We start from the raw sequence: 22,080 nt of genomic DNA, 5'->3' as shown, positions 1-22,080 counted from the left end.
TACACACAGGAAACTGTTGGCTTGAAAAACCCAGCAACGTTACAGTTCTTGACACACTCAAACTGGTGCACCTGGCACCTACTACCATACCCTGTTCAAAGGCACCTCAATCTTTTGTCTTGCCCATTCATCCTCTAAATCGCACACATACACAATCCATGTGCCTCGCCTGGTTCACCAACTACTTCTCCGATAGAGTTCAGTGTGTCAAATCGGAGGGTCTGCTGTCCGGACCTCTGGCAGTCTCTATGGGGGTGCCACAGGGTTCAATTCTTGGACCGACTCTCTTCTCTGTATACATCAATGAGGTCGCTCTTGCTGCTGGTGAGTCCCTGATCCACCTCTACGCAGACGACACCATTCTGTATACTTCCGGCCCTTCTTTGGACACTGTGTTAACAACCCTCCAGGCAAGCTTCAATGCCATTCAACTCTCCTTCCGTGGCCTCCAATTGCTCTTAAATACAAGTAAAACTAAATGCATGCTCTTCAACCGATCGCTACATGCACCTACCCGCCTGTCCAACATCACTACTCTGGACAGCTCTGACTTAGAATACGTGGACAACTACAAATACTTAGGTGTCTGGTTAGACTGTAAACTCTCCTTCCAGACCCATATCAATATCTCCAATCCAAAGTTAAATCTAGAATTGGCTTCCTATTTCGCAACAAAGCATCCTTCACTCATGCTGCCAAACATACCCTTGTAAAACTGACCATCCTACCAATCCTCGTCTTTGGCGATGTCATTTACAAAATAGCCTCCAATACCCTACTCAACAAATTGGATGCAGTCTATCACAGTGCAATCAATTTTGTCACCAAAGCCCCATATACTACCCACCATTGCGACCTGTACGCTCTCGTTGGCTGGCCCTCGCTTCATACTCGTCGCCAAATCCACTGGCTCCATGTCATCTACAAGACCCTGCTAGGTAAAGTCCCCCCTTATCTCAGCTCGCTGGTCACCATAGCATCTCCCACCTGTAGCACACGCTCCAGCAGGTATATCTCTCTAGTCACCCCCAAAACCAATTCTTTCTTTGGCCGCCTCTCCTTCCAGTTCTCTGCTGCCAATGACTGGAACGAACTACAAAAATCTCTGAAACTGGAAACACTTATCTCCCTCACTAGCTTTAAGCACCAACTGTCAGAGCATCTTACAGATTACTGCACCTGTACATAGCCCACCTATAATTTAGCCCAAACAACTACCTCTTTCCCAACTGTATTTAATTTATGTATTTATTTTGCTCCTTTACATTTAACATTTACATTTAAGTCATTTAGCAGACGCTCTTATCCAGAGCGACTTACAAATTGGTGCATTCACCTTATGACATCCAGTGGAACAACCACTTTACAATAGTGCATCTAAATATTTTAAGGGGGGAGGGGGTGAGAAGGATTACTTTATCCTATCCTAGGTATTCCTTAAAGAGGTGGGGTTTCAGGTGTCTCCGGAAGGTGGTGATTGACTCCGCTGTCCTGGCGTCGTGAGGGAGTTTGTTCCACCATTGGGGAGCCAGAGCAGCGAACAGTTTTGACTGAGCTGAGCGGGAACTGTACTTCCTCAGTGGTAGGGAGGCGAGCAGGCCAGAGGTGGATGAACGCAGTGCCCTTATTTGGGTGTAGGGCCTGATCAGAGCCTGGAGGTACTGAGGTGCCGTTCCCCTCACAGCTCCGTAGGCAAGCACCATGGTCTTGTAGCGGATGCGAGCTTCAACTGGAAGCCAGTGGAGAGAGCGGAGGAGCGGGGTGACGTGAGAGAACTTGGGAAGGTTGAACACTAGACGGGCTGCGGCGTTCTGGATGAGTTGTAGGGGTTTAATGGCACAGGCAGGGAGCCCAGCCAACAGCGAGTTGCAGTAATCCAGACGGGAGATGACAAGTGCCTGGATTAGGACCTGCGCCGCTTCCTGTGTGAGGCAGGGTCGTACTCTGCGGATGTTGTAGAGCATGAACCTACAGGAACGGGCCACCGCCTTGATGTTAGTTGAGAACGACAGTTTGTTGTCCAGGATCACGCCAAGGTTCTTAGCGCTCTGGGAGGAGGACACAATGGAGTTGTCAACCGTGATGGCGAGATCATGGAACGGGCAGTCCTTCCCCGGGAGGAAGAGCAGCTCCGTCTTGCCGAAGTTCAGCTTGAGGTGGTGATCCGTCATCCACACTGATATGTCTGCCAGACATGCAGAGATGCGATTCGCCACCTGGTCATCAGAAGGGGGAAAGGAGAAGATTAATTGTGTGTCGTCTGCATAGCAATGATAGGAGAGACCATGTGAGGTTATGACAGAGCCAAGTGACTTGGTGTATAGCGAGAATAGGAGAGGGCCTAGAACAGAGCCCTGGGGGACACCAGTGGTGAGAGCGCGTGGTGAGGAGACAGATTCTCGCCACGCCACCTGGTAGGAGCGACCTGTCAGGTAGGACGCAATCCAAGCGTGGGCCGCGCCGGAGATGCCCAACTCGGAGAGGGTGGAGAGGAGGATCTGATGGTTCACAGTATCGAAGGCAGCCGATAGGTCTAGAAGGATGAGAGCAGAGGAGAGAGAGTTAGCTTTAGCGGTGCGGAGCGCCTCCGTGATACAGAGAAGAGCAGTCTCAGTTGAATGACTAGTCTTGAAACCTGACTGATTTGGATCAAGAAGGTCATTCTGAGAGAGATAGCGGGAGAGCTGACCAAGGACGGCACGTTCAAGAGTTTTGGAGAGAAAAGAAAGAAGGGATACTGGTCTGTAGTTGTTGACATCGGAGGGATCGAGTGTAGGTTTTTTCCTTTGCACCCCATTATTTTTATTTCTACTTTGCACATTCTTTCATTGCAAAACTACCATTCCAGTGTTTTACTTGCTATATTATATTTACTTTGCCACCATGGCCTTTTTGCCTTTACCTCCCTTCTCACCTAATTTGCTCACATTGTATATAGACTTGTTTATACTGTATTATTGACTGTATGTTTGTTTTACTCCATGTGTAACTCTGTGTCGTTGTATCTGTCGAACTGCTTTGCTTTATCTTGGCCAGATCGCAATTGTAAATGAGAACTTGTTCTCAACTTGCCTACCTGGTTAAATAAAGGTGAAATAAAAAAAATAAATGTCTCAATTGTCTCAAGACTTAAAAATCATTATTTAACCTGTCTCATCCCCTTAATATAGACTGATTGAAGTTGATTTAACAAGTGACATCAATAAGGGATCATAGCTTCCACCTGGATTCACCTGGTCAGTCTCTCATGGAAAGAGCAGGTGTGCCTAATGTTTTGTACACTCAGTGTATTGAGAATTAAGATATGCCTACAGAAAGCTGAGACCCTCCTCTCTTTGACAGGGCCAAGAGGACTAAGCTTCCAAAGCTGTGTTTTTCCTATGATTGGATTTTGAAATGTTATACAATCATAAAGCATTTTTCTCTCAGGCACATGGGTGGAGAGGAGAGTGGCTCGCTCACCACAACAGCAGGCCCCAGCGAGGTCACAGGCACAGGGGCCAGGCAGACACTTTCATTACAGGAATCATGTGTATAATGCACATGACAGTTTGACCAAATCATGGTTTTAGCCGCCCAGAAATAGGAAGTTTTGAGTGAGGTGACAATGTAGAATAGGCTCTTTCTATATTTATAGGCACCTTTTATGTTTTTTCCGTTCTATGATCCTTGCTGTCTAACTGATGACAGATTTGGAGCAGATCTCTTTCATGATGCTGCGTTTTATTTTGAATGTGAGTTTGTGCGACCTCAACTCAGCATATCAGAAAACCGGGCTGACCATCTTGGTAGTGGGGCCGGCCGTTGCCCACTGATCAGCCAAAGGCTCATTATAGACTAGTATAACAGACAAATTGCGCAAAAATAATAATAGTAAAAAAATTCTTAACAGGTCCGTGGGCTGCCAGTCATGTCACCCTTCTCATTGTTTTATTTTGACAGAATAATTATTTTGTGTGTGTGTCAATTTCGACCAGCCCATCCAACTAAGAAATGGTCCAGCCCATCTGGGATTTGCCATAATTGCCAAATGGGTAATATGCCCCTGCTCTTACCTCTGCATCTCACGCTTTCTCCACATCAGTCCCTTACAGTAATGTAGCAATGTAAAGGGTGCCTTTGTCATGTTTTGTCATTTATTATCTTGTCTTGTCCCTGTGCTTCCCATTCTATTCGTTTCCCTCTGCTGGTCTTATTAGGTTCTTTCCCTCTTTCTATCCCTCCCTCTCTCCCCCTCCCTCTTCTCTCACTCTCTCGTTCCTATTCCCCTAATCAATCTCTTCTGTTTCCTTTCTGATTAGAGTCCCTATTTCTTCCTTTGTGTTCGTTCCTGTCGGTTCCTGCTCCCAGCTGTTCCTATTCAGGTGTCCCTAATCAATCATTTAGTCTTCCCACACCTGTTCCCGATCCTTTCCCCTGATTAGAGTCCCTATTTCTTCCTTTGTGTTCCGTTCCTGAGGCAAGGGCTGATTGCTCTAACAAGTTCCAGAACAGTGCAAAGGTCCTGTCGGTTCCTTGTCTAGAATTCACCGTGCTGTGTTTGTGTATCGCCCTGTCACGCAGTGGTTAAGGATGAGTGTTCCTTCAGATATGGTGTTTTCCTCAGATGCTGCGTGGTGAGCAGGTGTCTGAGTCTGTCTGGTTCAAGTGCCTTCCCGAGGCAACCTGCTCATCTGTTCACCTGCTGTTCATGATCGACCGGTCTCCAGTTTGTCCTGAGGGTTGTTTCATCATTTCGAAACATGACATTCCTTTGAGAGTTAGATTGCCCATGTTTTTTGTTTGTATTTTACTTTACTGGATTAAAGACTCTGTTTTCGCCGTTTACACCTGTTGTTTTGGGTCCTCTTTCACCTGCATGACAGAAGGAACCGACCAAGGAATGGATGTCCCAGTTTCTTCTGACTTCAGAGGAACCTCGATTTGACACGGAGGAATATCATGATCGTCGAGATCACCATGATTGTAGTATTGAGCCATGCTCGGGGTAGACTATACTCTCTGTCGGACGAACGAGCAGGATTATTTGTCTGTGTCTCTGTACCTGCCTTCTTCCTCTCGGGGTTCCGGTACTCTGCCGTGATTATCGAGGGCTGAACCTGGTTATCCGCTCCCATGGTTTCCGAGCCCTCTCTGGACAGTTCCAGAGTTCTACCGGGTTCTCGTGCCACCTGTTTTTACTTCCTGGCCTGCCGAGCCTCCAGAACCTAGGGTTAATTTCTCCCGGGAGGCTTCATTAACCTTACGTCATTTCCTCCTTACTGGCCGGGCTTACTCCGGAGCAGAACATCCCACTGAGTGCCAGCTCCGTGTTCTCACTTTTAGAGAATTGCAGTCTGAGAAGTGAGATTCGGCCGTTATTTTGAAGGCATTCAGATGGATTCTCTGTCAGTGACCCAAACAGTTGCAGCGCATTTTGTTAATTTCTGTTTCAGTAAGTCAAGTTGCTGCCCCTCTCACAGCTCTTACTTCTGTCAAGACGTGTTTTAAGTGGTCCGGTTCCGCCCAGGGAGCTTTTGATCTTCTAAAAGAACGTTTACGTCCGCTCTATCCTCGTTACTCCTGACGTCACTACATTGTCGAGGTTCCTTCTAGGCGTGGGAGCCATTCTATCCCAGGGTCTGCGATAACAGCTTATTTTTCTATCGCCTGGGAGGCTATGAGGGCTGATCGCCATCCGCTAGCCCTAGGCGAAACAAGTTCCAGTAATCCTTCTGCCAAACGACTTAATGCCCGTCAAGCTCGTTGGGCGTTGTTTTTCGTATCGGAGACCGTCCGGGTAGCAAGAACACCAAGCCTGATGCCTTTCCCGTCTGTTTAGTTTTCTTGGCTTCTACTGATCCCGAGGGGATTCTTCCTTATGGGCGTGTTGTCGGGTTAACAGTTTTGAAAGACAGGTAGCAAGGCACAGGCTGTCTAGGGTTTCCACCCTGGCTGTTCTTCAGTGGGCTATCCTGCAAGTTAGCTGGTCATCCCGGTGTTCGAGGCACTCTTGTCTATTCGCCAGCGCTTTTGGTGGCCGACCATGACACGCGCCGTTTCGTGGCTGCTTGTTCGGACTGCGCGCAGACTAAGTTAATTCTCCCATTCCTTCTCGACCATGGTCTCACATCGCCCTAGACTTCTTACCGGTCTGCCTTTGTCTGCGGGGAAGACTGTGATTCTTACGGTTGTCGATAGGTTCTCTAAGGCGGCACATTTCATTCTCCCTCGCTAAACTTCCTTCCGCTAAGGAGACGGCACAAATCATTATCGAGAATGTATTCAGAATTCATGGCCTCCCGTTAGACGCCGTTTCAGACAGAGGCCCGCGCCCACGTCACAGTTTTGGAGGGAGTTCTGTCGTTTGACGTCCGTCAGTCTCTCTTCGGGTTTCATCCCCAGTAACGGTCAAGCAGAGGGCCAATTGGAGGCATACTTACGCAGCCTTTCTTTCAGAAAGCGTCTTGGGCAGAACAGCTCCCTGGGCAGAATACGGTTCGTCTGCTACCGGGTTATCTCCGTTTCAGAGTAGTCTGGGTTACCAGCCTCCTCTGTTCTCATCCCAGCTTGCCGAGTCCAGCGTTCCCTCCGCTCAAGCGTTTGTCCAACGTTGTGAGCGCACCTGGAGGAGGGTGAGGTCTGCACTTTGCCGTTACAGGGCACAGACTGTGAGAGCCGCCAATAAACGCAGGATTAAGAGTCCAAGTATTGGTCGCAACCTTCCTCGACAGCTTCCGTAAGTTGAGATCAATCCTGTTCGCGACATCTTCGTCGCGTCCATCCTGTCTTCCATGTCTCCTGTGTTAAGCCCTTTCTTCGCACCCCGTTCGTCTTCCCTGCCCCCTCCCGCTCTTTCCTCTGTCAGCGCACCCATAAGATCATGGACATCCGGCTCTTACGGTGGATTGGGAGGGTTACGGTCCTGCTGGAGAGATGATTTCCTCCGTGAGTCATCTTTGTTTTTTGTCAGAGAGGGAGCGGGAAATTGTCAAGTCAGAAGTGGGTTCCGTTCCTTTCTCCGCTGAAGGCATTCTGGCCCGTTCAGGTCACGTGTCGAGGGAGTTCAGCGCTTTTTAGGTTTCGCTAATTTCTATCGGGCGTTTCATTCGTAATTTCGGTCAAGTTGCTGCCCCTCTCACAGCTCTTACTTCTGTCAAGACGTGTTGTCGGTTCAGCCCAGGGAGCTTTTGATCCCATCCTCGTTACTCCCTGCGTCACTAGACAATTCATTGTCGAGGTTGGCCTTCAGAGGTTCAGCCATTCCTGCTTCCAGTCTGCCGATCCAGGTTCATCCTTTTTTTTCTCAACGCCTGTCGCCATCTGAGCGCAACTATGATGTGGGTAACCGTGAACTGCTCGGCTTTCCAAACGACTTTCCTCTTCAAGTAAGTTGGGCGTTGTTTTTGGTCTCGTTTCGAGTTTGTGATTTCTCCCAGGTAGCAGAACACCAAGCCTGATGCCTTATCCCGACATCTGTCCATAGTTCTTCTTCCACGCACCCCCGTTCTTTTTCCCGTGTTGTCGAGTTAGCGCAGTCTATTTACAAGGTACATAAGATCATGGACATGCGTTCTCGGGGACGGGGTCACCAATACTTCCTGGATTGGGAGGGTTACGGTCCTGGAGGAGAGGAGTTGGGTTCCCTCCGTGCTGGACCGTTCACTCATTGATGATTTCCTCCGTTGCCGCCAGGATTCCTCTCGAGTGCGCCAGGAGGCGCTCGGTGAGTGGGGGTACTGTCATGTTTTGTCATTTATTATCTTGTCTTGTCCCTGTGCTTCCCATTCTATTCGTTTCCCTCTGCTGGTCTTATTAGGTTCTTTCCCTCTTTCTATCCCTCTCTCTCCCCTCCCTCTTCACTCGATAGGTCTCTCTCTCTTTCTCTATCGTTGTTCCTGCTCCCAGCTGTTCCTATTCCCCTAATCAATCATTTAGTCTTCCCACACCTGTTCCCGATCCTTTCCCCTGATTAGAGTCCCTATTTCTTCCTTTGTGTTCCGTTCCTGTCCTGTCGGTTCCTTGTCTAGAATTCACCGTGCTGTGTTTGTGTATCGCCCTGTCGTGTCGTGTTTTCCTCAGATGCTGCGTGGTGAGCAGGTGTCTGAGTCTGTCTGGTTCAAGTGCCTTCCCGAGGCAACCTGCTGTTCACCTGCTGTTCATGATCGAGTCTCCAGTTTGGTCATTGAAAGTTGTGTTTTTTGTTTGTATTTACTTTACTGGATTAAAGACTCTGTTTTCGCCAAGTCGCTTTTGGGTCCTCTTTCACCTGCATGACAGCCTTGATGTGAATATGGCCGTGTTTAGACAAGCAGCCCAAGACAGATTTTTTCCTACTAATTGGTCTTTTGACCAATCAGATCAGCTCTGAAAAATATCTGACGGGAATAGATCTGATGTGATTGTTCAAATAAAAAAATCTGAATTGGGTGTCTGTCTAAACACTGCCTATCAAGAACAATATCTATCTGGTTAAAGCCTGCAGGTATCATGCTTTACAACTTGTAATAATAAGCATGTACATGTATGAGCATCAGCCTTTGTAATATATTATCAAGTGTATTAGAATTAAGCCTCCCGGGGAGGTGTGGTATATGGCCAATATACCAGGCTAAGAGCTGTGCCTGGATACAGCCCTTAGCCGTGGTATATTGGCCACACTGTATACCCAAAAATATTGGCCATATACCATATATATTATTTTTTAAATTAAAAACTGGTTACCAATGTAATTAGACTAGTACAAATATATATTTTGTCATACCCCTGGTATATGGTCCGAAATACAACGGCTTTCAGCCAATCAGCATTCAGGGCGAGCCCACCCGGTTTATAATACGGCTTATAAAATGTTATGTCTCTATGTACAGTATCAACTTTTAAACTTTTTTCAGAACGTCTGGTAGGCTTTAAATAACTAGTAGGGTACAGTCAGGATAAGAGACTATTATAATACATTATAAACAGGGCATACGTGCCTGACAATAAATACATTATGCATCAAAATGAATATCTGCTTTGCCACAATAAACACCAATAAGAGTTGGACGAAACAAAGTTAAACAAATACCTCCAGGTAGATAACAAATCGTGACAATATAATCAATATCAAGACAATCCCAACTATTGATGTGATACAATGTAACGCAAACTTTGCCGGTGTTTAGTGACGCTATTAGTGGTCACATGACTGAGAACCAATCGTAAAATCGAAAATATATTTACTTGGTTAGAGGGTACCGTGATATACTTTGAATAACTAAATATATTAGAGTCGATTTACTGACTGTGGCCAGTGTCTGTCGTCTTGTGCTGAAGGGAAGATGAAGGGTATTATTCTGTTTACACTTTTGACCATCTGGTCAAATGTAGATTGCAAATCTTGCTCATATTCTCCATCGCAGTGGTGTACCTCTTTGGAATCAGCCATCGAATGTGGGGTAAAATAAGTTCACTTCACGAGTTTCTTGTCGTAATTAAATGTGTGCAATGTTTTGGTAACACATTGACTTAAACTGTGTTGTGGTTGTATCGCTGTAATTGGGCTACACGTTACAACGGGTGAGAACGATATCTTCGCAGCCTGTGTCTTAGATTTGTTTTTGTGTGTTTTGATTGGTCAGGGGAAAGTGATCTCCGATCACCACTGAAGAGGTAACTGGGCAATTCCTTGGTAACGCCAAGACAAAATACCAAACAAAAACCATTGATTTCAAAGTTTAACAAACCATACAACTCTATGCACAATGACAAATTTAAAAAAAATTCACAGAACATTTTACAAAAACACATTTACAGGAATAACTGTGCAGATACTAAGTTTGGTAACAGAATAAAACAGCAATATTTTTGTTGTTATGTATCTTGTTCAAAGTTTTCATTGTCCATAGAGTTGGGTTGGGGTAACTTTGAAGTCAATGGTTTTTGTTTGGCATACATTTTAAAGTGATAAATTGGAGTCTCAGCATTGCTGTTGCTGTGGAACTGCCCAACTTTTACTTCAGTAGAGAATGAGGAAGAGAATGACAAAAATGTATGTTTGTACATTAAAAATAATATTAAAATAGAATATCAACACCCATAATTGTCTCTACAGATTCTGCTTGACATGTAGACCCTATTCAGGCCTAAAAATTCAACCATACTGTGTGTGTTTGTTAACTTGTATGGCTTTACTGTAAAGGCAACACAAATACACAGCACAAGAAACAGGTTATCAATTGAGTCTTTACTTTTGTTGTGGCAGGTTCTGAAGCAGTGCCTGGAAACCAATGCCACCAAGCCCAACACGCTGGAGCAGTCAGTTCAGGTGGAGCTGTATTATGAGAGTCTGTGCCCAGCATGCCGCTACTTCCTCACCTCACAGCTCTTACCCACATGGACCATGCTGCAGGACGCCATGAGTGTCACGCTGGTGCCCTATGGAAATGCACAAGTATGTACACTAGGCTAGAGACGATGACTATCATCTCATGACTCTTGCTTTGATTTTGGATATAATACTTGGATGTCGTTATCAGTGATTGGAGTTGAGGAATGTTGTGTTTAGTCAAAGTCATTTCTGTTTGTCTCACTACAGGAATCTTTTGATGGGAAGAAGTATCAGTTCACCTGCCAGCACGGCGAAGAAGAGTGTCTTGGCAACATGATCGAGGTGAGATTTTGGTAATGCTTTATTTTACATTCTACCAGGTAGTTATTTATTATTTATTAGAACAGTAATTACTGATTAATTGCCTAGCAATTACACTCATTGATGCATCACTAAAGTACCAGAAAGTATTAATGTCACCATATAGTTACTTAGTTACTACCATGTAAATACCAGGTAATACGAGCTTGAACTGGGCTGAAACATGTGTTTTTTCCCTCTCTCTCTCCTCAGACCTGCATATTGAATGTTACAGGAAGTAACGCCTTCCAGATAATCTACTGCATGGAGGCCTCCACTGATGTGGTTAAAGCAGGCGAGAAGGTGAGTGACATTAACTCTTACCTTCTCTCTATCTACACAAAACCATGAAACGACCCTACCTCAAACAATATAGACAAGCCCCTATTTGTATTCTAATACCCTTGAGAAATACGAACAAAAAGTATATAGAATGGAATTAGCTTTTGTGCTTGATGATATGCTCTGCTCACATAAGATAGTGGAAGGGTATGGCTGGAGGGAAATACGAGATATGACTGGATGGCATTGTAAATATGAGGATACTTGGAAATAGTGAAGAGTGTTCTGACCACCTCTTCCCTTGACAGTGTGTGGAGCTCTATGACCCAAACACCAAGTGGGACAGCATCATGACCTGTGTGAAGGGAGACCAGGGGAATCAGCTAATGCATCAGAATGCAGTGAAGACTGGTGCCCTGAAGCCAACCCACAACTATGTGCCTTGGATTGTCATAAATGGGGTAAGTTCACTGAGGCAAAATATTTGTGTTTCTTGTGTCTGCATTGCATTTAATACTTTGTGTTAACTGCTACAACCCGCTACGAGTAAGGTATTTCACCACTCAACGTTTATTGCCTCGATTGTTATAGTAATCTGGAAACTTTTCTCAGGAGCACACAGAAGAACTTCAGGACAAAGCAATGTCTTCACTCTTCGCTCTGATCTGCAGCATGTACAAGGTACGTTTTGGCCCAAAAACACCACTCCAATATTAACAGTATAATGTCTTATCCATCCATTATTCGTTCCTTGTTTCTATGCATCTTTTTTCCTGTCTATAGAAACCACTGCGTATAGAATAGCCTTTACATATACTGTACCATTGATGGTAGGTCAGTACCTGATGAAGTTGATATTTCTTGATGCCTTACTCCATCAAACCTTTGAGTCAAGATCACTTTTGCAGTCAAAAAGCAAGAGGAGATCTACTACCCAGATTTTTTAAAGACAGACTTAAAAAATGTAACATTCACCTAATAAAACAGTTCTCTAGGAAGGTGGTTTGTGCAGTATGCCTATTAGCCTACATTATCTCAGTATATTGGCTATACAGTATCTCTGGCCTGCCAATATAGTTCTTCTCAGACCATATAATATTTCAAAACCAATGCTTTTGTCAGGACCCGGTACGAACCCGGGTCTCCGGAGTGAGAAACAGTCACTTAACCAACTGAGCCACGAATAGTCGGCAGAACCCAGAAGATGAGGCAGACACAGCAGTACTTGAGACTGTGTATTTAATGAAGTAAAAAGTGAAGTTCTTCAGGAAAACATGTAACTCCACAACCTCAAAAGGAATTCCACAAGAACAAAGGTAATCCTCCAAGACAAAAAAGGTAAATCCACAAGGTGGAAGGTAAAGCACAAAAAGCCTCAAAAGATACTCAAAAACAAACAAACAAGAACAAAAAACAGAATTCCACAAGAGAGTCCACCGGGATCAACAAGAGTTCACAGAGTACTAGGGCTGGGTGCTAACATACAAGCACAGAGCAAAGAACAGAGGAAAACAAAGGTTTTAAATACAATCAGGGGAAACGAGGCACAGGTGCAAATAATAATGGGGATCAAGGGAAAACAAAAGGTCAAAAGGCACAATGGGGGCATCTAGTGACCAAAAACCGGAACAACCCTGGCCAAATCCTGACAGCTTTGATAACAAAATAGTATGATTTGCGAGGCACAGCTGAGCAAAAATTGAAATAATTATGTTTTTTATTTTACTGGACTGATGGTACCTGTATCTGATGGTCATGGTGCTTTCAAGACAACTGGGAACTCTGGGAAAAAATGAGGGCAAAAATGAGGTCAAATCATGACACCAGTTGTTTTGAACACGGCATTAGTCTCAGCGGACAGAGGGAGAGAGCAGCAGAGGGTCCGCCTCTCACTGTCCCTGAGCTCTCCTTTATTTCCCCCGGTGAGACTAACCAGAGAGAGGGGACCTGATGGCAAAACTCAAGTCGCATGGCATCTGCACAAATCCATGTTGTTCCTATGACCAGAGAAAGTGAAATACTCCTCAATATTAAAAAATACACAAAGAGCTGCTGATAATAATAATATTAATACAAATGCAGGGCTATCGATACACGTATCTACTAATTCATTGCAGCCGCAGCACACGTGGAAGTAGGGATAAGCACATTTTATGTATTGTAATTGTGTTGAATAAAAACAGTGTTGACAGTGCTGAATAAAAACTTAGACATGAACTCACTCAAAATTCTTCATATTCTTTGACAGTCACTCTCTGGTCCTGGTTTTAAAAGTTATTACATCTAATGTAGGCTAGTTGCCTATCAAACTTCGCTGTGGCCAGGGACGTGGAAGCTGTAGGAACAGTGATTTGAGCTATCCGATTTGCCAGCATAGTATGCGACCTCAGTTTAGCCACAGATCTCCTGGTCCGCAGGGCAGGTGGAGCTTGTCTTTTCAGACAAATGAAATGGTTCAAAATGGGAACACTTCACCTGCCCTGCAGGACTTGTGAATCAAATGCAACACCAATAATATACATAAAGGACAGCAAGCCTTAATCGCTTTTCTACAGAAATGTTTGGTGATGGACTAGGATTGCGATCGACCGGTTGGTGACCACTGCACTAGAGTGTGTTTGGTGATGGACTAGGATTGTGATCGACCGGTTGGTGACCACTGCACCAGAGTGTGTTTGGTGATGGACTAGGATTGCGATCGACCGGTTGGTGACCACTGCACCAGAGTGTGTTTGGTGATGTACTAGGATTGCGATCGACCGGTTGGTGACCACTGCACCAGAGTGTGTTTGGTGATGGACTAGGATCGTGATCGACCGGTTGGTGACCACTGCACTGGAGTGTGTTTGGTGATGGACTAGGATCGTGATCGACCGGTTGGTGACCACTGCACTGGAGTGTGTTTGGTGATGGACTAGGATCGTGATCGACCGGTTGGTGACCACTGCACTGGAGTGTGTTTGGTGATGGACTAGGATCGTGATCGACCGGTTGGTGACCACTGCACTAGAGTGTGTCTGGTGATGGACTAGGATCGTGATCGACCGGTTGGTGACCACTGCACCAGAGTGTGTTTGGTGATGGACTAGGATCGTGATCGACCGGTTGGTGACCACTGCACCAGAGTGTGCTGTAGGAATAACCTTTGATTTCTGTTCTCTGTCACATTCTCCTTTAGGGGTCCAAGCCTGAAGCCTGTAGTACGGCTCTGATGAAACGACACAGAAGTTACAGTTACCATGACGAGTAAATCATCTACGTCTCAACACTGCACTATACTGCCATGTGCCTCTGTGTTTGATTGCTAAATATGGATGGTAAATGCTACCTTACAAATGTGTGGTATCAATAATGTTTTAACGCTATCAATGTTTAAAAAAAAAATCTGGTTTAACTATCAATATTACACAATTATTCAAAAATCAAGAAAATGGACGTCATGTACTGTTTCATTGCTCAATGAATGAGCCTTTGTGGAATGAGCTGTGTGAAATAAGCTCTCTGATAGCAATCCATTTTTTATAGAGTGATGAAGTTTCACTAGCCTTTGTAAATGAATATTGGGGATGTAAATGAATATGAAATTAAAGTAAACTACTTTAAAAGGACTTGGTCTTTCTTTATTAAATCTGAATTTTATGTTGAATATGAGTGTTTATCCTATTAGATCAAATATGTATTTTTTGACAGGCGCTGTGGGGATGAATACCTTTTTGAGTGAGTGCTCTAACAGCAGAATGCTTTGTCATGGTTGTCATGGTTCTGCATAGCTTCGCTGAGTCTTGCCTAGGGGAGACCACAGACAAACCAGTGACATAGCAAGCCTCTTCCCTGGCGAGTTTAATAGGACTGTCTGTGCTGCTTTCAGTGCTGTTAAAGAGACGTGTTCTCCCTTGTTATACTGCTGATTAAGGGTCATGTCCTTCAACATAATTTGGTCTGTCTATTGGAGCACGATGTAAAAATGTAAGATCGAAAGTATGACGGCTACAAGATTTCAAGCTGTCTGATTTTTCTTTGGTTGCATTTCTTAATCAAAAATGAAATAATGGAAGACTGAATATCATACTCACAGACCTTACACACTGATCTAAATCTGAAGATGCTGGTGTTGTGTAGACCCTATCTAGTTTTGGATGGATGCACCATTTTTATTGAGCTGTTTGAATATCCAAAAACATATCATCTTTACACTATGGATTATGGTCCCAGTGTGGATTTTCTAATCAGTGTCTTTCTAATCAAATCAGAAATATGACCTTTGCACCTGTTCTATGCATTGTGCTTCTAATGTGATTTATGGAAGGTGACATAGTAGCCTGTCAGTGGAGGCTGGTGGGAGGAATTATAGCAGGATGGGCTCATTGTAATGGCTTGAATGGAATAAACGGAGCAGAGTCAAACATATGGAAAACATGTGTTTGACTCCGTTCCATGAATTCCCTTGCAGGCATTACGATGAGCCCTTCCTCCTATAACTCCTCCCACCAGCCTCCCCTGTAACCTATTCTTAGAAGGTTACAGTATGTCAAAACAATTCAACGTATTTAGAGATTGAATTTGTCAAGTCACTTTTCTATCATACTACTTATTTGATTAATCAGAATTCCACATAAATTATGAGGGATCTTGTGCTTCAGCTGGATTGTTTTTTTGTGCAGCAATGGGGAGTATGATGTCCCCAAACTCCTCGCTATTATGCATTTGACACAATGCTATGTATAAACCCTAGATGAGTTAGGGGAAGCTGCTTTGAAGCCAAAGAGAATGCCAAGAGTGTGCAAAGCTGTCATCAAGGCAAAGGGTGGCTACTTTAAAGAATCTCAATCAAATATATTTCGATTTGGTTTACACTTTTTGTTTACTACATGATTCCATATGTGTTATTTCATAGTGTTGATGTCTTCACTAGCTTTCTACAATGTAGAAAATAAGAAAAATAAGAAAAACCCTTGAATGAGGGGTGGCAGGTAGCCTAGTATTTAGAGTGTTGGACTAGTAACCGAAAGGTTGCAAGATAAAATCCCCAAGGTAAAAATCTGTTGTTCTCCCCCTGAACAAGGCAGTTAACCCACTGTTCCTATGCTGTAATTGAAAATAAGAATTTGTTCTTAATTGACGTGCCTAGTTAAATAAAGGTAAAATGAGTAGGTGTGTCCAAACTTTTGACTGGTACTGTACATCAATAACATTGAATATTTATCCTAGTGGACCACTTACTGGATAACCGTAGTTTGGAATAATAATCATGATTCCTCAGTCGAGCAGAGAGTTTCTTGTCAAGATTACAGGTTACTGGAAGCTGTTATTCAACAGAAGGTTTCTTATTGTAACCAATACTGTGAGCTGTGGGGGCATGCTTGCCGCCGGCAATATCATTCAGCAAACCAGAAAAAACGGAGGGTCCCTGAAACGGCATGTGACTGGGCTCATACAGGTAAGGTCCAGGACCAAGGATAGCAATCTGTGTTGTATGAAATAACTTTTGAAAGACAATGAACATGAATGTGCGAGGGCAAGATATATTCCTAATCATAACCAAAAGAAAATGTATAGCATTAAAAAAAGTTCAACCATAATATTCCAAAACATACTTCTCTCTAATTGTATCCTTTATTTATTGATAAGATTATTGCATATTTTCCTTGTGTTTTCCAAGATACAATACAGTATATATGTATGTATGTGTCACTATTAGCAAGGACATGTATGTATTTCATGTATTTCATGTTGCTGTGTTACACTGCCCTCTGCAGGTTGCATGTGTTGCAGTAGGATGTTCAATGGGGCCTTACATGTGCTACTTGTACCAGTGGCTGGACAATATATTTTTGTCAGCAATGCTCTACCTGCTGTCATCAATGCTCTACCTGCTGCCAGCAAGAAAGTCCTCACCGATCAGCTGATTGCATCACTGACCATGGAGCATAGTATTTCATAGGGGACTGTGTTTAAAAAAATAAATTCAAGTCAGCGTTAACAGTATACTAAGTTAAATCAATGTCAACGTGGACTGTTTGCTTGCTCTTGGAAAAGCTTGCTCATGGAAAAGCTCACAACAAAACTCACTTACCACAGTAATTTAAAAAAAATCTTCCTACAGGTATCGGCAAGATAAAGGACCATAGTCTGTCTGAGGGTTGGAAGAATCCAAAGTTCTGGGAGATCTACAAGGTTAGTGAAATAGTATGACTGTGTTTTTCATATCCTAGTCCTAATTATTCCCTACAATTTTGTAACGTCGTTCGTCTGTTGAAGAAAGAGAGTCGGACCGAAATGCAGCGTGTTGGTTACTCATGACTTTAATGAAGAAAACGCGGTACATGAAATAACTGAAACTAAATACAAAAAAACAACAAAACGGAACGTGAAACTATTACAGCCTATCTGGTGAATACTACACAAAGACAAGAACAATCACCCACGAAATACAAAGCGAAACTCAGGCTGCCTAAATACGGTTCCCAATCAGAGACAACGATAAGCACCTGACTCTGATTGAGAATCGCCTCAGGCAGCCAAGCCTAACAACACCCCTCATCAGCCGCGATCCCAAATAATACAAACCCCAATACGAAAACAACATATAAACCCATGTCACACCCTGGCCTACCCAAACAATTAACAAAAACACAAAATACAATGACCAAGGCGTGACAAATTTGGCCTTTTGTATTCTCTATCCTCTTACCTGCTTGGTTTTATTGTCTTTTGTTCGGAAGGCATTTATTGTATCTTGCTTTTTAATGTATTAATTTACTTGATAAGAATGGTTTGGATCAGAAGCATAGGCCCATTGTACTCTATATTTCTGTATTGACACCCCTCTAGTCCTCAAGGTTTGTTTGTGCTCCTTTTCCTTCAAGGTGGACTGGTGTGTTTGGCCCATGGCACAGGTTATCAACTTCTACTTCTTGCCTCCTAAGTTCCGAGTCTTCTATGTTAGCTGTTCCCAAGGTACACGCAATGTCGTCTGGGGTATGACAAATAAACATGTGATTCACAGTCAGTTACACATATCAGTGTTGTTATAAGGTAATAATACATGTATAGGAGATTTCATTAGTCACTGCATTTGTGTTATTTAAAAAATAAAATATTTTATTCATAGATAAGGAATAGCTTTTTCAAGCATCTTCAAAGATAGTTAAAATCTTGATTATCGTTGATTTAAGTTGTGTATTTTAATTTCAACAGATTACTTTACTGGTATGGCTTGAATGTATAATTTATAATATGCCTGTAGGTTTCTTGTGCTTTTTATTTAAGTTAAATTCATGGCTTACGATGTAGCAATCTAATACTGTAGCTGCATAATGATTGTTAAACCCCAAACAAAATGTGTATTTATAATTGCATTGTAACAGTGTGACATACAAAGTCCAGATGCGTATTTATTAATGAGATCAGTAGGCCTATAAATAAATAAGAAAAGTTTCACATGCAACCCAACCAGATCGAACAACATTATGCATAGATATGCCTACGACATACGTTTGATGTTGATTTGGACACCACAACATTTAGTTCTCCTGTTGTCTCTACAACTACTTTATTCAGTCAGGCATTCTGAGACCATTTTCGAGGAGAGACTACAGCAGAAGGCCTGCCTAATTTTGGGACAATTTATTTTGTCTGTGGTAAAGTGCTGATGTTGTAAGAGACATGGAGAAGACACAAAATTAGGCTAACAGGTGATTCAAAATGATTCCAAAAACATTTTGTATTTCCATAGCACAAGTTTGTGCACAAAAACTTATCAAGAAGTTATCGTATGTGTTACACTGTGTATTGGATATGTTTTACCTGCATGAAGACAATTGTGTGTTTTGTATCCTCAAGATGGCATTCTGGTCCCCTTTTTGAGAGCCTAGAAGATTAACGCACAATGCTACAGCGCCTAAGCTACCTAATGAAATGGGCTAGGCATAGGCCTACCTCCATTTGTAAACCTGGTGATTTATGTAATTTGGTGATGGCGATTGTCTTTCTTTTTTTAACAGAATGCTTTTTATTACGTATTGAAAGCCTTTCAAACTCAAATTCAGCTAGGATCCACATAGGTTATCTCCTCATCATTGGGGCGGCAGGGTAGCCTAGTGGTTTGAGTGTTGGACTAGTGACCGGAAGGTTGCAAGTTCAAACCCCCGAGCTGACAAGGTACAAATCTGTTGTTCTGCCCCTGAACAGGCAGTTAACCCACTGTTCCTTGGCCGTCATTGTAAATAAGAATTTGTTCTTAACTGACTTGCCGAGTTAAATAAAGGTAACAAAAACAAAAAAGTCAGTAGATAACATTATGCGACATATAAACTCTAGCGAACTCTGGCCTGCCAAACCAGATATCGGTGACACACATGCATGAATAATGGCATGTAATGAAGTATAGACCAGTATGTATCTCTGTTTCAAACCAGCGTCTCTATTCTCATCTAGCTCTGCAGCTGAAAAGTCATCTCTTCATTTTGTATTTTAGTACAAATCCGATTAGGACCCCAATCGGCAACATCAAAGCATGACATGGACATTTAGCTCTGTATACAGAAGGGTTGTGGAGTGCATAAGGCCAGTTCAGCCAAATGTCTTAAGGGTATTATGAAAGATCTATCTATAACATGATCAAAAACGATGTTCCCCAACTGGCGGCCCCCGCGGGTGAATTTATTTGGCCGACCAAGTTTTCTGAGCCCCAAATAATATACAATATATACACACTATATATACAATTTAGTGGATTCGGCTATTTCAACCACACCCGTTGCTGACAGGTGTATAAAATCAAGCACACAGCCATGCAATATCCATAGACAAACATTGGTAGCAGAAGGGCCTTACTGAAGAGCTCAGTGAGTTTCAACGTGGCACTGTCATAGGATGCCACCTTTCCAACAAGTCAGTTCGTAAATGTTTTGCCCTGCTAGAGCTGCCCCGGTCAACTGTAAGTGCTGTTGTTGTGAAGTGGAAACATCTAGGAGCAGCAATGGCTTAGCTGCGAACTGGTAGGCCACACAAGCTCACAGAACGGGACCGCCGAGTGCTGAAGCGCACAGCGTGTAAAAATCGTCTGTCCTCAGTTGCAACACTCACTACCACGTTCCAAACTGCCTCGGGAAGCAACGTCAGCACAATAACTTCGTCTGGAGCTTCATGAAATGGGTTTCCATGGCTGAGCAGCCGCACACAAGCCTAAGATCACCATGTGCAATGCCAAGCGTCGACTGGAGTGGTGTAAAGATCACCGCCATTGGACTGGAGCAGTGGAAAGCATTCTCTGGAGTGATGAATCACGCTTCACCATCTGGCAGTCCGACGGACAAATCTAGGTTTGGCGGATGCTAGGAGAACGCTACCTGCCCGAACACATAGTGCCAACTGTAAAGTTTGGAGGCGGATGAATAATGGTCTGGGAATGTGTTTCATGTTTCAGGCTCCTTAGTTCCAGTAAAGGGAAGACTTAACGCGACAGCATGCAATGACATTCTAGACGATTCTGTGCTTCCAACTTTGTGGCAACAGTTTGGGGGAAGCCCTTTCTGGTTTCAACATGACAATGCCCCCGTGCACAAAGCGAGGTCCATTCAGAAATGGATTGTCAAGATCAGTGTGGAAGAACTTGACTGGCTTGCACAGAGCCCTGACCTTAACCCCATCGAACACCCTTGGGATGAATTGGAACGCCGACTGCGAGCTAAGCCTAATCGCCCAATATCAGTGCCCAACCTCACTAATGCTCTTGTGGCTGAATGGAAGCAAGTTCCCGCAGCAATGTTCCAACATCTAGTGGAAAGCCTTTCCAGAAGAGTGGAGGCTGTTATAGCAGCAAAGGGACCAACTCCATATTAATGGCCATGATTTTGGGATGAGATGTTCGACTAATGTCCACATACTTTTGGCCATGTAGTGTATATATATTTTTTATTGTTGAACATAAAATATTGTAAAAACACCAGCAAATCAGCTCCAAATGATTTTAATTTGGTAAATCTATCAAAGTATTCTAAAGCATAGGCCTAATAGAGAAATATAACCTACAGTAGGCCTAGTAGAGAAATATAACCTACAGTAGGCCTAATAGAGAAGTATAACCTACAGTAGGCCTAATAGAGAAATATAATCTACACTAGGCCTAATAGAGAAATATAACCTACAGTAGGCCTAATAGAGAAATATAATCTACAGGGTAGCCTAGTGGTTAGAGTGTTGGACTAGGAACCGCAAGTTCAAATCCCGAGCTGACAAGGTACAGATCTGTCGTTCTGCCCCTGAACAGGCAGTTAACCCACTGTTCCTAGGCCGTCATTGAAAATAAGAATTTGTTCTTAACTGACTTGCCTAGTTAAATAAAGTTAAAAAATATATATTTAAAAAATAGAGAAATATAATCTACAGTAGGCCTAATAGAGAAATATAACCTACAGTAGGCCTAACAGAGAAATATAACCTACATTAGGCCTAATAGAGAAATATAATCTACAGTAGGACTAATAGAGAAATATAATCTACAGTAGGACTAATAGAGAAATATAATCTACAGTAGCTCTAACAGAGAAATATAACCTACATTAGGCCTAATAGAGAAATATAATCTACAGTAGGCCTAATAGAGAAATATAATCTACAGTAGCTCTAACAGAGAAATATAACCTACATTAGGCCTAATAGAGAAATATAATCTACAGTAGGACTAATAGAGAAATATAATCTACAGCCGGCCTAATAGAGAAATATAACCTACAGTAGGCCTAATAGAGAAATATAACCTACAGTAGGCCTAACAGAGAAATATAACCTACATTAGGCCTAATCGAGAAATATAACCTACAGTAGGCCTAACAGAGAAATATAACCTACATTAGGTCTAATAGAGAAATATAACCTACATTAGGCCTAATAGAGAAATATAACCTACAGTAGGCCTAATAGAGAAATATAACCTACAGTAGGCCTAATAGAGAAATATAATATACAGTAGGCCTAATAGAGAAATATAACCTACAGTAGGCCTAATAGAGAAATATAACCTACAATAAGGCTAATAGAGAAATATAATCTACATTAGGCCTATGTGATCATATACAAATGAAAGCAAGGTTTGCAATGATTATGTTTTAGTGAAATATTGTATATGTCGGGACTTCTTGCGGTCA

The 22,080-nt window shown here is 43.0% G+C and overlaps 1 protein-coding gene across 1 annotated transcript; it reads left to right on the top strand.

The window, feature by feature from the left end:
* The first annotated feature begins 9,213 nt into the window (after window positions 1-9,213).
* LOC124040985 (gamma-interferon-inducible lysosomal thiol reductase-like) lies at window positions 9,214-14,538 on the top strand. Its single transcript, XM_046358134.1, has 7 exons — window positions 9,214-9,419; window positions 10,226-10,414; window positions 10,559-10,633; window positions 10,865-10,954; window positions 11,242-11,394; window positions 11,546-11,614; window positions 14,112-14,538. The coding sequence occupies exons 1-7, from the start codon at window positions 9,303-9,305 to the stop codon at window positions 14,181-14,183; spliced, it is 765 nt and encodes a 254-aa protein (XP_046214090.1). The 5' UTR covers window positions 9,214-9,302; the 3' UTR covers window positions 14,184-14,538.
* Window positions 14,539-22,080: the final 7,542 nt, after the last annotated feature.

This window comes from Oncorhynchus gorbuscha, linkage group LG08 (genome assembly GCF_021184085.1).
Source record: "Oncorhynchus gorbuscha isolate QuinsamMale2020 ecotype Even-year linkage group LG08, OgorEven_v1.0, whole genome shotgun sequence".
Classification (NCBI taxonomy): Eukaryota; Metazoa; Chordata; class Actinopteri; order Salmoniformes; family Salmonidae; genus Oncorhynchus; species Oncorhynchus gorbuscha.
This window is presented reverse-complemented; position numbering and strand designations above follow the sequence as displayed.

Excerpts from the sequence above, each read along its gene's own strand:
- LOC124040985 (XM_046358134.1), top strand. The coding sequence starts at position 9,303 with ATGAAGGGTATTATTCTGTTTACACTTTTGACCATCTGGTCAAATGTA. Across the intron at positions 10,415-10,558 it reads TGCCCTATGGAAATGCACAA|GAATCTTTTGATGGGAAGAA; the intron begins GTATGTACACTA and ends GTCTCACTACAG. Across the intron at positions 10,955-11,241 it reads TGGTTAAAGCAGGCGAGAAG|TGTGTGGAGCTCTATGACCC; the intron begins GTGAGTGACATT and ends TTCCCTTGACAG.